Raw genomic sequence first — 14331 nt, 5'->3', positions numbered from 1 at the left:
ATAATCTCACTGAGCAGAGTCTCTCCTTAAAGGCCAGTCTCAATCTCTGTTTGCAATGCTCGCTTATATCTAGAGACCCAGAGGTGCTAACATCTTCCTGAATCTTGCTAATCTCTGAGCCAGAGTCCTGTGTGAGTTCAAGCTCTACTGATTCAGCTGGCATCTCTTTGAGGCTCAGTAACCATTCCTCAGATGAACTGTCAGCTGCAGCAAGGGGGGGGGGCGCACATGACACATGGTCACAGGGCACTTATGAGGGGAACCAGGCACCTTTCTAATCCTTGCATAGCTATAGCACAGTGAGAACGAGCTAGGGTCACCTGGTCTTCACACAAAACCTTTTGCCTGACCAGTCCTTGCACAGTGAAGGGGAGGCTGGTGCCCACTTAGCACACAGTGAGGAAGAGTTAGGATCTGTCCATTGTGTGGCCCTGATTAGGCAAAGGGAAGATAGTACCTGCGTTGCCCTTGCATTACTTGCCTGACAAGGAAGAGGCAGAACACATCTGGTTGGGAGGCAAGCTGCTTTTCTTTCTTTCCTTTCTTTTATTGTGTGGGGCCAGGGCCTGGGCAGGCAGATTGTCTCTTCCTCTTTCACTTGTGGGGGTGGGGGTAGGACCTAGGTTGGCTGGGAGCGAGGCCCATTTCTAGGGTGGTTTATCTATCAGGTCGCTTTGGTATTTTGATAAGGCCAGGTATTCCTAGCACTTATGGTCAGTTCTAGGCTTTGTGGGACAATCATCTGTTGTTCCTAATTTGCAATTCTTCTCTGATCTTTGCTTCTTAATCTAATTTCAAGAGAACAGTGTTCAGTACACACCATGCACATTATTTCATTTGAACAGTACACAATTTCAGAGTATTTTAAAGGGTCTCGAAATATTCTGATTTTTAAAATGTATTTAATAATGTTTCTAAAGCTGTTTTCCTGTGTTGTTCCATCTCTAAAGGTATAAAACTAAAAGTTAGAGCAAAATACATCTATTACAGTGAGTAAAATTTCGCTGTAGCACTAAAACTTTTAGAGCAGATCCGTATAATACCATGTTCTAATGTCCAGCATCAAGAAGAAGAAGAAGAAGAAGAAGAAGAAGAAGAAGAAGAAGAAGAAGAAGACGAGGAGGAGGAGTAGGAGGAAGAGGAGGAGGAGGAGGAGTAGTAGTTTGGCTTTATATCCCCCCTTTCTTTCCTGTGGGAGACTCAAAGGGGCTTACAATCTCCTTGCCCTTCCCCCCTCACAACAAACATCCTGTGAGGTAGGTGGGGCTGAGAGAGCTCTGAAAAGCTGTGACTAGCCCAAGGTCACCCAGCTGGCGGGTGTGGGAGTGTACAGGCTAATCTGAATTCCCCAGTTAAGCCTCCACAACTCAAGCAGCAGAGCTGGGAATCAAACCCGGTTCCTCCAGATCAGAGTGCACCTGCTCTTAGCCACTGCTCTTAGCCACTATGCCACTGCTGCTCCTTTGGATCAAGACTTTGGATCACATGTGTGCTGGGAATTGCATGCTTTACAGGTTTGCAGGAACCTGATTCCAGCCAAGCATATGGCACACCGGGGAAGGGACTTCATTGTCCCTGCCCCCATTTTGTTTTCATAACCTGAAATGGTTCCAAGAAGTTGCTATTTATTCAATTGGAAAACTTATATGTACTGATGGCTACACATAGGTTTTCCAGCAGAGCAAATAGTGTCTCTCTGGGACCATTTCAATTCAGGACAGCATCACTGTAGGTGGGTGAGGCAGAAAACACTTTCCCCTGGATGTTATACTACTGATCAGAGTTGAGTTCTAATGCACTTGGGAGGCACAGAATCCCATTATGTGTCTCTTTGTCTGATTTAGACCTAAATTAGGCAAGTATACATGAGCTTTCTCACAACAAGAATACATGAACTTTCTCACAATAAGCAGTTTATTTCCAATAACTATGTTTACTTTATTTTTGCTTGATTGTCCTTTGTTTCTAACATATTCTTACTCTTTTTATCTTTAGATTGTATTGCCTCCACATCTGGAAAGAATTAGAGAAAAATTAGCTGAGAATATCCATGAAATTTGGGTCATGAATAAAATTGAGCTTGGCTGGCAGTACGGTCCAGTATGTAACTTTTGAATTTTGTAATTCTACTATTTCCGCAATTTAAAGAAGAGCCTCCATGTCATAATGCAGAATAAGGAGCCAAGATCTTCTCCATACTAAAATATGTCTATATATTTAGAAAATTGTCTAATGGAAAGAAAAAACTACATTTGTATATTCATAGAGTAGAAGTCATCAATCATCTCCTCAGTGTTACAGCACACAAAAGGTCAAAGGTTCAGTCCCTGGCATCTCTAGTTAAAAGATCCAGCAATTAAGGGAATGGTCCAACAGCATGACCCCAGCACCAGCATAAATGCCCCTAATGTCACTGCAGTCATGGTGGCCAGGCATACCAGCTCACTCCCAGTGCAGAAGCTGGTGTCCATGCAAAAAGGGGTATTCCCAGAGCGGGGCCAGTTTTTGTCAGCCCCCTGAGCTCTTTCAGCCCATGAATGCCCACTTTGACTAGCGCAAAGTTACACCAACAAAAACCAAGACACAGCCCATAAAGCTGCATTTTGCTGTAATAGTTGGATTAAAGCTATGTGATTGGATGTTTAGATGTGATACAAAAAAAACCTACAAGAAACTGGAACTGGTGCATAAACCAAATATATCACAAAAAAAGCACAACAGACCTAAATCATAAATCATGCTCCCAAATCTTTGTTAATGATGAGAGAAAATTTGTACCCACCAGGCTGAAGACTAAAAAGTCACAAGGTATTTTATAACATCATGGCAATGTTTAAGAATTATTTCAAAACAATTTTGTACATTTTTGATATTTACCCAGGCAAGAGATAATCCGGAAACCCACCCCTGCCTGTGCTTGGCTATGGGTTTGTTGCCTCTGTCTGGGATCCCCTTTTCTTTTTCCCATACTGGATCTTGAACTGTCCTTTTCATTGTCCCTTTTAGGATGTGGGGGCAGATAGCTTCTGGAAGCTCCTGCCCCTCCCAACCCCAGGCTAGCTTTGCTGGCTCTGTCCTCCCTGTTCCTCCTGCCTTTTGATGAATGGCATCCACCCTTTCCATCAGGCCAGTTCTTTGCCCCTTCTGCACTGACCCAGCAGTACTGGTATTTGAGGTCCACAGGTGCTGAAACAAAAATGCTATCATGGAGCTGACTGGTTCAGCAAGTCACTCTGCTATCGCTATGCCATATCCTTTGGATTGGGCTATTCGTTTTTAAAATTTTGTTTAAGCTGAATATTAAGTGTTATTCTTCATAATTAATTTTCAGAATATTCTTTTTTCTTACTGAATGTAAAAGTACTTGTGATTGTCTCTTAAATTTAAAAAATGTATTTAGTCAAGATATACTTTGTTAGCCTTCTTTTAACTGGGGATTATCACACTGTATAAATGTGACTTTATTTTTTAAGTTTTAACATTGTTTTTAGTAGAACTGACAATTTTTGACTATAGTTCTGAAGCTCAGTCTTTTTCTATCTTGCAGGTTAGAGATGACAACAAGCGACAGCATCCATGTTTAGTAGAGTTTGCAAAGCTGCCAGAACAAGAACGAAATTATAATCTTCAAATGTCATTAGAAACACTGAAGTAAGTTTAACTACCGGTAGTTTTCAGAAAGTTGTTCATGTTCTCTGCGGTATACATATTACATTGACTGATGTTTTCCTGATTGCAGCTGATGAAATGGATTCCAGACCATGAATGTTTATAGTTTTATTACGTCAGTAAATCTATTACTCTTTTAAATATGTAATGCTTCTTTAATCTGTCTTGTCATATAAATCCTCCACTGATGGTTACCATAGTAATAACTTCAGATGCCTCTATGCTAATTGCTTTTTTCCAGCAGGTGCTTCAGATGCACCTGTATCTGTTCCATTTGTGATATATTGCTTTCAGAATTTCTTAATATGAATTGCTGGAAACGTTTATTTAAATAAGATCTGGGACTTGTCACAGTTCTGCAGGGCCTGCAAGAACCGTGGTTGAGAACAGCAACGTATCCATCACAGCTGGCATCCCTTTCACCAACTTCCTTGTTCCTTTTCCTTTTTTTCCTTTTTAGTTCATTTCTTTTAGTTATATTGGTACTAAGGGACCATACTATGATGTACAATAATTTGTAATGGATCCAATGGAACACTGTAGGTAGAATGGAAGTGATGATCTTCTCAAGACATGTCCTGACTAGGACTTGTCTGATGTATTTATTATATTGAAAGTTTAACCTATGGATACTTGTAAAAAAAGAAAGAAAAAGCTCATCTTTTCAGATTGAAAACTAAATAGATTTCTATTAATAATTATTTAAGTTATATATAGGACATATTCTCAGACAAAGGTTGTGAAGGTTTAGAAGAAACCTATGCCCCTATCCTAATTGCTTTTTTCTAGCAGGTGCTTAAGATGCACCTGTATCTGTTACATTTGTGATACATTGCTTTCAGAATTTCTTAATATGAATTGCTGGAAACATTTATTTAAATAAGATCTGAGGTTTGTCACAGTTCTGAAAGGCCTGCAAGAACTGCAGGCCCGTGGTTGAGAACAGCAACAGTATCCATCTCAGCTGGCATCCCTTTTACCACCTCTCCCTTCTTCCTTTTCCTTTTTTCCTTTCCAGTTCATTTCTCTTAGTTAGATTGGTACTAAGGGACCATAATAATATGTACAATAATTTGGTTGTAATTTTATTGTTGTAAGATACTCCGAGCCCATCTTGGGGAAGGGCGGCTTACAATCGAATTATAAAAATAAATAAATAGATTTAAAATAAGACAAGAAATTCTGGATTTCCTAACTGATTTGGGTGAAAATTTGGGTCTCTGTTCAGAATATCTTTTTTAAAGGAAAATTTGGGGGGTTTGGGCGGTGGCATTGCAGAAGATATATAAGTGACACGAATATGTACATGTAATTGTTTTATGAAGGTATAATTTGGAAAATACATTTTCAGATTTTTACAGTTTCAGAACTGAGGACTTTACAATGAATGATGTATTTTTGGAAACAAGGTTAAATGGTTATTTCCAGTCTTCTCGCTATGAATTCTAGGAAGTTGTGAGACTTGCAAATGCCCTCTTCCATGCCAGTTATATCTTGTGGCATACTACTGTGTCTCTCTAAAGAAAGTAAATTATTTTCTTCTCTAGAACCTTACTGGCATTAGGTTGTCATGTTGGAATTGCAGATGAGCATGCTGAAGAAAAAGTAAAGAAGCTGAAACTTCCAAAGAAGTAAGTTTTAAAATCAGAAATCAAGTGTTCAGACATGGGTTCATTTTGTTGGTTACTACTGTCCCTACTGCCTAAGATTGTCATGAGGTCAAAGTAAGATAAACTTGTACAATGTCATTAGGAGTTATATATAAACCAGTAAGAACCTGTGAAAAACACACAGGAAAATTCCCTCTCTGGTCCCTCCTTTGTCTGGCTTGTGACATTCCACAGATACTTTTTTCTATCCTTTCCTGTCACTGCCACCTCCCAATTCCATCTTTTCCCATACTTCTTCTCTTTCCTTAACCCAACACTGTTCCTCCCCCTTGCCCTTCTGCTGTGCCCATTTTTCTCAGTCTGATCTCTGATCACATACCCCTCTACTCACCATTCTGCCTGCCTACAACACCCTTCTTGCCATTTTTTTCCACTCAGCCTCTCCTCACTAGTCTGCCCACCACCCACTCCTTGCTGCTGTGCCTGCCCCCTCACCCATCTACTCACTAATCTGCCCAAGACCTCTCTCCACACTGTTCTGACTCCACCCCCTCTTCCTGCCCTCCCTGTGGTAATATCCACTCCTTCTCACCCACCTGCCCTCTTCCAGTATTGTCACCTCAACTGCACTCCTCAGAACTTCTCATCAGCTGATGATCACCAAGACTAATGTGATGGCATTGGAAGCAGGCCAGTGTCTGAAAAGGAGTCTCCTTGCCCACCAACTATCTGTAGTGCTGTTGCGTCAGTCTCAGAAGTCATCAACTGATGTTTGGGGAAGGTGACTGAGGTGATGACGCTAGGGGTTTGTGGGTGAGGAGGTTCCTTCTCACTCACCTACTTCCATATCTGCCTCTTTAGCCAGACTTTCCCCTTGACTACTTATTGCCAAGGCTAAGATGACTATAGTGGATGGATGTGGATCAGTGAGAAACACTGTCTCCTTTTTACCCATCCAGCCACTTCTAGATCAGAGGCTAGCAGCACAGGAGATAAAATTGGTGATGTGGAGGAGGCTCACAGACCTGCCTGCTTCCAGCACCACTGTTTCTGTGTCGGGGATAAGAGGTGACGTCTGGACTTCTTCACCCCACCTTAGCACACCAGTGGTCTGAATTGGATTTTCTAAAACCTCATTTTTGCAGTTTCGTCCAGGTTGGAGAAAAATCTCCTGTCAATGTGGCTGTAATGCACAGATTTAAGTATCCACAGTTGAGAATTATATATCTTGATGATGTTGTTAATAAAATCATAAATTTGAGATGTAGAAAATGTGTTTCAGCATGATCAGTATATAAAAATGCAATATATAATAAGAAATTTTTTTTCTTGGGCAGCTAGCCAAAAAGGTATAGAGACCACTATGGTATGTAAAGGAGGGGAGATTATGGAAGTACAAATCTTGTATTAAGGTAGTTAGGGTTGCCAGACCTCTTGTGGGGGTGGGGACTCCCCTCCTACTTCCTTTTGTTTCCTTACAACAAATGGCAGTGGGAGATAAATAATGAAGGGCTGGTGGTCTGATTGAGTGATGGCACTGTCAAGTTTTCCATAGTGATTCCTAGAGGTGCATGATATTACTTCTAAATCTTTTTCTGAAGTGAAGTAACGCCATTATTTCCAGCTGCTCCTCTGTCGTTACTCCCAGTAACTCTAAATGTATTACATGCTAGAAGTGTATGTGGTCCACATAGCTATGCAGATAATCCTGATTGAGAAGAACATAAGTATTACCCTAGTTAAGTGAGCTAATCTATGAGGGATCAGTCAGGTTATGCATCCTTTAGTGAGCCTTCTTAAAGAGTCTGCCTTCATATCTTAACAACTGTGGGACCATTTTTTTTCTTTTTTATGTTTTCGCATTCACAATGAAGCACATGCTTAATAAGCTCATGTTCAATCATCTGCAGTTTTCCATTTATTCTGAAACAACAGAATAATAAAACTATTAATGGAGTTTATGCTGGATTTCTACTGAATTTGAATACAAATGCCCCATTTGTATTTATATCTTTCACCATCTCATTTTAATTTGATTTATATTCAAACCTTAGTTTAAATATTTGCTTACTTGGAGCTTCAGAGATTTAATTTTATTTATCTGAGCATATAGACATCTTATCTCACTCAGAGGCACCATCTGCAGTAATTGAGTTTTTTTAAAAGATGTACTTCTGAATACTATAAGGTTTTATGATTGTACAATAAGGTATACTTGTGTGTAATATATTCATGACCACAGTTGTTGATAAGCACATCTTTTGCTGAGTTTTGTTTAAGTGAATACCTAGCTCAGAGAAAAATAGCAACCCCCCAGTTTTTCATCCCATATACCTTAGATTAGATCTTCGTCATTAGTTTTGCAAATAAATAGAAATATTTCATGTTAACAGGAGTTCCATGGCACAGAGTGGTTAGCTGCAGTACTGCAGTCAAAGCTCTGTTCACAACCTGAGTTTGATCCTGATGGAAGTCAGTTTCAGGTAGGCGACTCAAGGTTGACTTAGCTTTCCATCCTTCCGAGGCTGGTAAAATGAGTACCCAGCTTGCTGGGGTTAAAGTGTAGATGACTGGGAAATACAATGACAAACCGCCCCCTATCTAGTAAATATTGTGATGTGACATCACCCCGTGGGTCAGTATTGACCCAGTTCTTGCCCAGGGAATTGCTTTTACATTTACCACATTAACAGAGACTGAGTGTGTTAAGAACTTAAAATACTAACATGTTTAAGAACTTGGTAATAATTTAGCTACTTGCAATATATTCATCTATCTATTTTTTATTTTACAAAATTTCTACCCTGGTTTCTGCAGTCTGAGGGCCACCAAAGAAAGCTAACAAATAAAAAAATAAAAAATAAAATCACATTTGAAAGTCATTAAAACCAACCAGGAATATGCAGGATATATGCTGGTTTTGTAAATTACCAAATGTGGATTATCTGTGTATGTGGTAGACATGTTGCAGAGCACAAACCTATTGGTCCTCTATTGGAGATTATTTTTAAAAGGGCTTTGATGTAGATTTCCCTTTTTCTGCCAAAGTTATGCAGTAACTCCTACCTCTAAACACTTTACCTGCTGTTGGAAGATGGCAACAGAAAATGACTTATTGACCTGGGAAGTGAGTTCCAGAGTTTTGCTACTAGCAAGAAGTCCCTAGCTTGAGTTGCTATTCACCTAAGATAGAGGCATCTGAAGCAGGCCCACCAAAGATGATGACTGTAGGTTCATAAGGGAGTAGGCAACTTTTCAAATATGTTGGTGCCAATTCACACAGGACTTTAAAAGTCAGCACCAGACAACTTGAATTGCACCAGGAAACAAATTGGGAACAATGTAGATGGGCTAAAACTGGAATGATATGGTCCTCTTGACTCACTCCTGTCAATATTATGCACCAGTCTGCACCAGTTTAAATTTCTGAGCCCTTCTCAAAGGCAGCCCTATGTGGAACACTTTGTAGTAACCTAATCTACATGTAACCAGGGCATTCACTACAGCAGCCAGACTTTTTATTTCCAGGAAGGGTTGCAGCTGATTAATGTGTTAGAGCTGGTAAAAGCATACTTGGTCACAGCTGCTCGTCCAGTGGTATACCCAAGTCCAAGAACACACTTAGAGTACAAAATTGTTCCTTCATGGGGAGTCCAATCCATCCAGAACAGGTGATACCTTAAATCCTGGGTCAGACATTCCATTCACCAATAGCATTAGTTGGGATTAAGCTTCAGTTTATCCATGCTAAATCCATGTTAAAACTGCCTCCAGATACAGGTTCACAGTTTCTATATCTTCCATGTATAATATAGAGCTGAGTATCATCCAAATATTGGTGACAACCCAGCCCAAATGTCTGGATGATCTCATTCGCTGATTTCATGTAAATGTTAATAAGCCTAGGGAATAAGGTGGAACCTTTAGGATTCCACAGGTCAAAGGCAGTCCCCTAGCACCACCTTCTGAAACCTACCCTTCAGGTAGGACTTGAACCACTGCAAAAATTGTGCCTCCCACTTGCATCCCAGAAAGGCAGTCCAGAAGAATGTCATAAACTATGGTACTGAAAGCCTCTGGAAAGTCCAAAAGAATCCACAGTATCACAAAGCCAGTGTCCATCTCTCAGATTGGGTTATCCAACAGAATGACTAATGCTATTTCAATCTCATAATGAGATATAAAACCAAACTGGAAAGATCTGAACAATTTCCCTCAAAAAGAAATCTTGAAGTTGTCCAGTCACCTTGCTCAAAAATGGAATAGTTGAGATGGGTCGATAGTTACTGAGATCTTTTGAGTCTAGGGTAAGCTTCTTTTGAAGTGGACATATCACAGTTTGTTTCAAGTCTGCCCCCCTCCCCCGCAGATTTAAGTAATCAAGAAGAAGAAGAGTCATACAAACATCCCCAGACTGAATAAACTGAAACAGATCTCCAACAACTGGGCACCATTTGAACATCTTAATGCTAATGCAGAGTCTAAGTTGGAATGGATGCAAGAGAATTTATCTGGAAAGTGCAGATCACATTCTTTTCACACCCTCAGATCACACTTTTTCTGCCCAGAAAAAAAAATAGCAGAACAAGAGTGTGACCTGCACAATGAGACAAGCCCATGGTTGTCATAAAGGATATGAAATCCTGAGCTGCCTCTGACAAAACAGCCTCAGCTAGAATTTTTTGAATATTTCTTTCTCTATTTATAACAACACATACAAAACTAGGAAATTATAAAAACATGTAAGAGCAACTCATTAACTAATATTTATATAAACTAATACCAATAAAATGGATCTTAATATTCAGGAAAAACATGATATAGATTTGAGAGAGACTCTTTCATATTACTTATTTTACTTAACATTCTGCTATTCATATAACACCCACTGAGTGAATATATATATAAAATAAGCAGTTACTTGTAACTTTACATATTGACCTATTTAATTAATTCCTCAGCTTCTAATTGTAATCCCCATTAGTGGTATTATTATGGTTGATTTCACAGCTTCTTGTTCTTGATGATACCACCTCTCCTGATGATACCACCCAGGTTTGGTGAGGTTTGGTTCAGGGGGTCCAAAGTTATGGACTCCCAAAGGGAGCTATACTTTTGAGGATCGACAACCTTGGACCCCCTGACTTAAACTTCACACAACCTGGGTGGTATCATCAGGAGAGCCTCCTAAAGATACCCGGAAATTTAGGTGCTGCTAGCTTAACAATTGCACCCCTGACAGCAGGCACCCCCCCAAATTTCCCCAGATTCTCCTTTTAAATCCATGCCCTTTGGCATGGACTTAAAGGGAGAATCTGAGGTCCCCACTTTAAACATTGAATGTGATGCTGTTTCAAGGTGGGGGAGAATCCACCCCAAAACAGCATCACTTTCCATGTTGTTTTAACTGGAGTCCCCAGATTCTCCCTTTAAGTCCATGCCATGCCAGCACCAAAATTCCAGGGTATCTTTAGGAGACTCTCCTCATGATACTACCCAGGTTTTGTGAAGTTTGGCTCAGGGGGTCCAAAGTTATGGACCCTCAAAGTGCAGCCCCATCTATTAACTCCCATTGGAAACAATGGGGAATGGGGCACCCCCTTTGGGAGTCCATAACTTCTGGAGGTCCTGGGTCAGGACCCCCTGAACCAAACCTCACCAAACCTGGGTGGTGTCATCAGGAGAGGCTCCTGAAAAATCCCTGAAATGATGGTGCTGCTAGCCTAAAAACCACACCCACTGCAGGCCAAAAACTGAAAAAAACATTAAAATACAAAAAACCCCACACAAACATGAAATTTTTGTGCCCTAGTTTAAACACCATTTAAAGTGATGCTGTTTGGGGGTGGATTCCACTAGAGGTGTTTTGTGAGAGATTATTCTGACATTTCTTTGGTAAATGTTTTGCTGGGGGTGATTTGTGAGAGATTTACATGCTTAATGCCCACTTGCACTGGCTAGGAGCTGTTTCTCAGGCTAACAACTTACCTCATAGTGTGAGGACAAAATTAGGAAAGACAGTTGGTGGAGAGAGAGCCAAGTATGTTTTGCTGGGGGTGGGAGGTGTTTTTTGAGCTGGTGCAAAAAATCATTGTTTGTCCGTGGTGGGGGAGGGTGGCCGCCAATACCAGGGGGGGCGCCAAACTCAGGTTTTGTTTACTGGCTCCAGTTTGCCTAGATACGCCTCTGGGTTGGATTGAAATAATTGTAGGTTTGTGTGTCTTTAATCTGAGTGCTGAATAGGAGAGAGAGAGGGAGTGGCCAGAAAATGGCAGGTGAGCCAAGATTGTTTTTTGTGAGGAGTGCCTGGGTGAAGAAAAAATAAAAAAGAGGGTAGTGTCTCAGAGAGAAATGTCTGTGTGTAGGGACTGAAGCTGTGTGAGAGGAATCTTGGCTGTGGTTTTTACAAGGAGAGAGGAAGAAATTGAAGTTAGTTTTGAGATGTATTAATCTGTGAGGAATATAGAAACTGTCGGAGTTAGAGTGTCAGAACTCTCTCTGAGTAAGAATTGGAGTATAACAGAAAAAGACAGAAGCTGTATGGGTGTGTGACAAAGGGTGACACAGTTTCATTGTAATAGAGAAAAAGTTGATTTCTAGTCTGAGAGAACAGTATAAGGGATAGAGAGAGAAGATGTGAAAAGGGCCAGAATGACTTTATGCTGATTAGAAGTTATTAAAAGTATTTGGTGCCTCAAATTTTATTTTAATTTTTGTAAATAATTTTTTTGGAACTTTGAAGTTACCTACTAGTTATGAATAAAATCTTATTTTGGTTCAATGAAATATGGGAACTACCACCTGATTTTCCTTAGTACCACAAATGCTTTCCGTTTGCCTTACATCTCGTACACACTACCAATAAAAGAATAAAATAAAAGGGGAAATAAAAGTTTTTTTTGAAATTTTATTCCTGGTGGCAGCCTACAAAATAAAGATATAGAAATAAATGAAAGAAAGAAAAAAGAAAGAGAAAAAGATACAGAGAAGAGAAAGAGAGGAGGGGGTACTATACCATGTCTGTCACCTCAGCCAGGGAGAATGTTGAGACTATGATGGGTGGTACACCAATAGAATCCTAGTCTTGCCTTGTTGAGTCTGTGGCCAGTTTTGGAATTTTAGAACAGGTAATGGACACCACCACAAAATTATTGTCATGGGGTTGATCCTAAAATAGCTGTTCTGAAGCTGGGGTAATCACAAAATTTTGGATGTAGGAAGCCAAACATTCCCTTATAGTGGTGGCACATGCTGCTGAATAGATGTTTTCTGCTGAGACAAATGTAATGTATTCTGAAATATCTCCAGCTCCAGTAAGACAGAGGAAAACCAGGACGGGCTCTGGGAAAAGATGTTTTGGAGAAGAAACAAATGGATACCAGGAAAATCCATTGGCTGGAAAATTGATTAGCATTGGATGTTAATGTTATATAGATATATCTTTAAGGCATTATGAATCTTGTTAACTAATACTTGCCATGATATTGTCATACAGTGTTGCTAGTTAGCTATATAAGAAAACTACTGAGAATGCAATAAGTATGTCATTCTAGTTCAGTGAACATTATATTGTTGATGCAAATAATGATGTTGCTTTGATAAGTATGTTCAGAAAAATAGAGAAAAGTACATTCAACTGCATATTTTCCCCATTTGTTAGTTACCTCTTGTCTAGCGGATATAAACCTGCTCCCATGGATTTGAGTTGTATAAAGCTGACACCCTCTCAGGAAGCCATGGTTGATAAACTGGCAGAAAATGCTCACAATGTATGGGCAAGGGATCGTATCAGACAGGGCTGGACATATGGAATCCAGCAGGTATGTCCAAAATGGATATCTGAAAATTCATTCATGTATTGTGGACTCAAATTTGTATTGTTAAAGGTGCTAAAGCAGATAAATATTAACTTTTGATATGGAGCTTTTCTTCTTTGAATGTACACTTAGTATGTTTGTAGTGCTAAATATATTTCTCATGCATTTAATTGATGTGTCTTGAATTTCAGTATTTAACATCAAATAGTTTTGCTGAAGTCATGGACACTATATTGTAATAATTAGTATGTGAATCATGACCTGATTTGGGTAAGTGTGGTGGGTTCCTTGGGAGCAAGTAAAGATGGGTGCTTAGACAGCTATTTAAGAAGGCTGAAGATGTTGCCTTTTCATGTCTTCTGTAAGATATATGGATTGTCCTGGAACTGCCATACTTAGGAATGTGCCAGTTTGGGGATGGGAATTAGACATTGTGCTTTCAGGTTTAAATTGCAGGAATAAAAGCACAGGCTTCAATAGTGTGCATCATTATCACCATCTCTGTTCAGCTCATTTTTAGTTGGAGAAACTGCTTTTAGGACTGAATAAATTATTTAGAGGTGAACAACATGTGATTATGGCAGATCTCCTTCAAATAACCTAACCTAGTCATACCTAAAACTAAGGCTGATTTAAATCTCTGAAAGAGTTCCAGGCAGAGGGTATTGAGCCCTTCTTCACTCATTGCTCCAATCGCTACAGTTTACTCCAGAGTACTTTCCCCCCCGACATCTGGTTTTCATTACCAGGATTGAGTCACGCTAGCAGAAAAGCTTTCTGGAGCGAAATATAATAGATGAGTAGTGGTTCAGCACCTGTTGCCTTTTTACTCCTTTGGTAATTTAAACCACATCCCTACTTCTAAAAAAAGTGAGGCAGAGCTATTTTTGAAGAATTATGACTGTCATGTGTAGGACATGGAGCAGTCTCAAAGGAATTACATACACTGTTTATATGTGTGTGTTGTATATGATGGATTCTTATGAATGAAGAAAAAAACCATTGACTTTGTGAGAGCAATTCAAATAGCAAAATCTGACCAATATTTTCCAAGTGTATATAATTATTAATAATAAATAGCATAATAATAATAATAAGCATTTTCACTACTGCCAGAAGGTACAGTAGCATTTCACAGTGGGCAAATTTAGATTTGATAAATGTGACCTTTGCAGTAGAATCACCTCTACATTACTGACAAGTCATTTTCAAAGAGTAATTAAGCTTTTTACATT

At 39.6% G+C, this 14331-nt stretch overlaps 1 protein-coding gene across 1 annotated transcript in view; it reads left to right on the top strand.

Annotated features, from left to right (window-relative positions):
- Nucleotides 1–14331, top strand: part of RYR2 (ryanodine receptor 2) — a 464284-nt gene that overhangs the window by 209880 nt on the left and 240073 nt on the right. The window contains exons 23-26 of the mRNA XM_048485659.1: nt 1996–2100; nt 3548–3651; nt 5217–5300; nt 12940–13099. Coding sequence (XP_048341616.1) covers nt 1996–2100; nt 3548–3651; nt 5217–5300; nt 12940–13099 — 453 coding nt within the window. The remainder of the gene's footprint in view (nt 1–1995; nt 2101–3547; nt 3652–5216; nt 5301–12939; nt 13100–14331) is intronic.

This window comes from Sphaerodactylus townsendi, linkage group LG01 (genome assembly GCF_021028975.2).
Source record: "Sphaerodactylus townsendi isolate TG3544 linkage group LG01, MPM_Stown_v2.3, whole genome shotgun sequence".
NCBI classification, from domain to species: domain Eukaryota; kingdom Metazoa; phylum Chordata; class Lepidosauria; order Squamata; family Sphaerodactylidae; genus Sphaerodactylus; species Sphaerodactylus townsendi.
The sequence above is the reverse complement of the archived record's forward strand: the minus strand, read 5'-3'. Positions and strand labels throughout refer to the sequence as shown.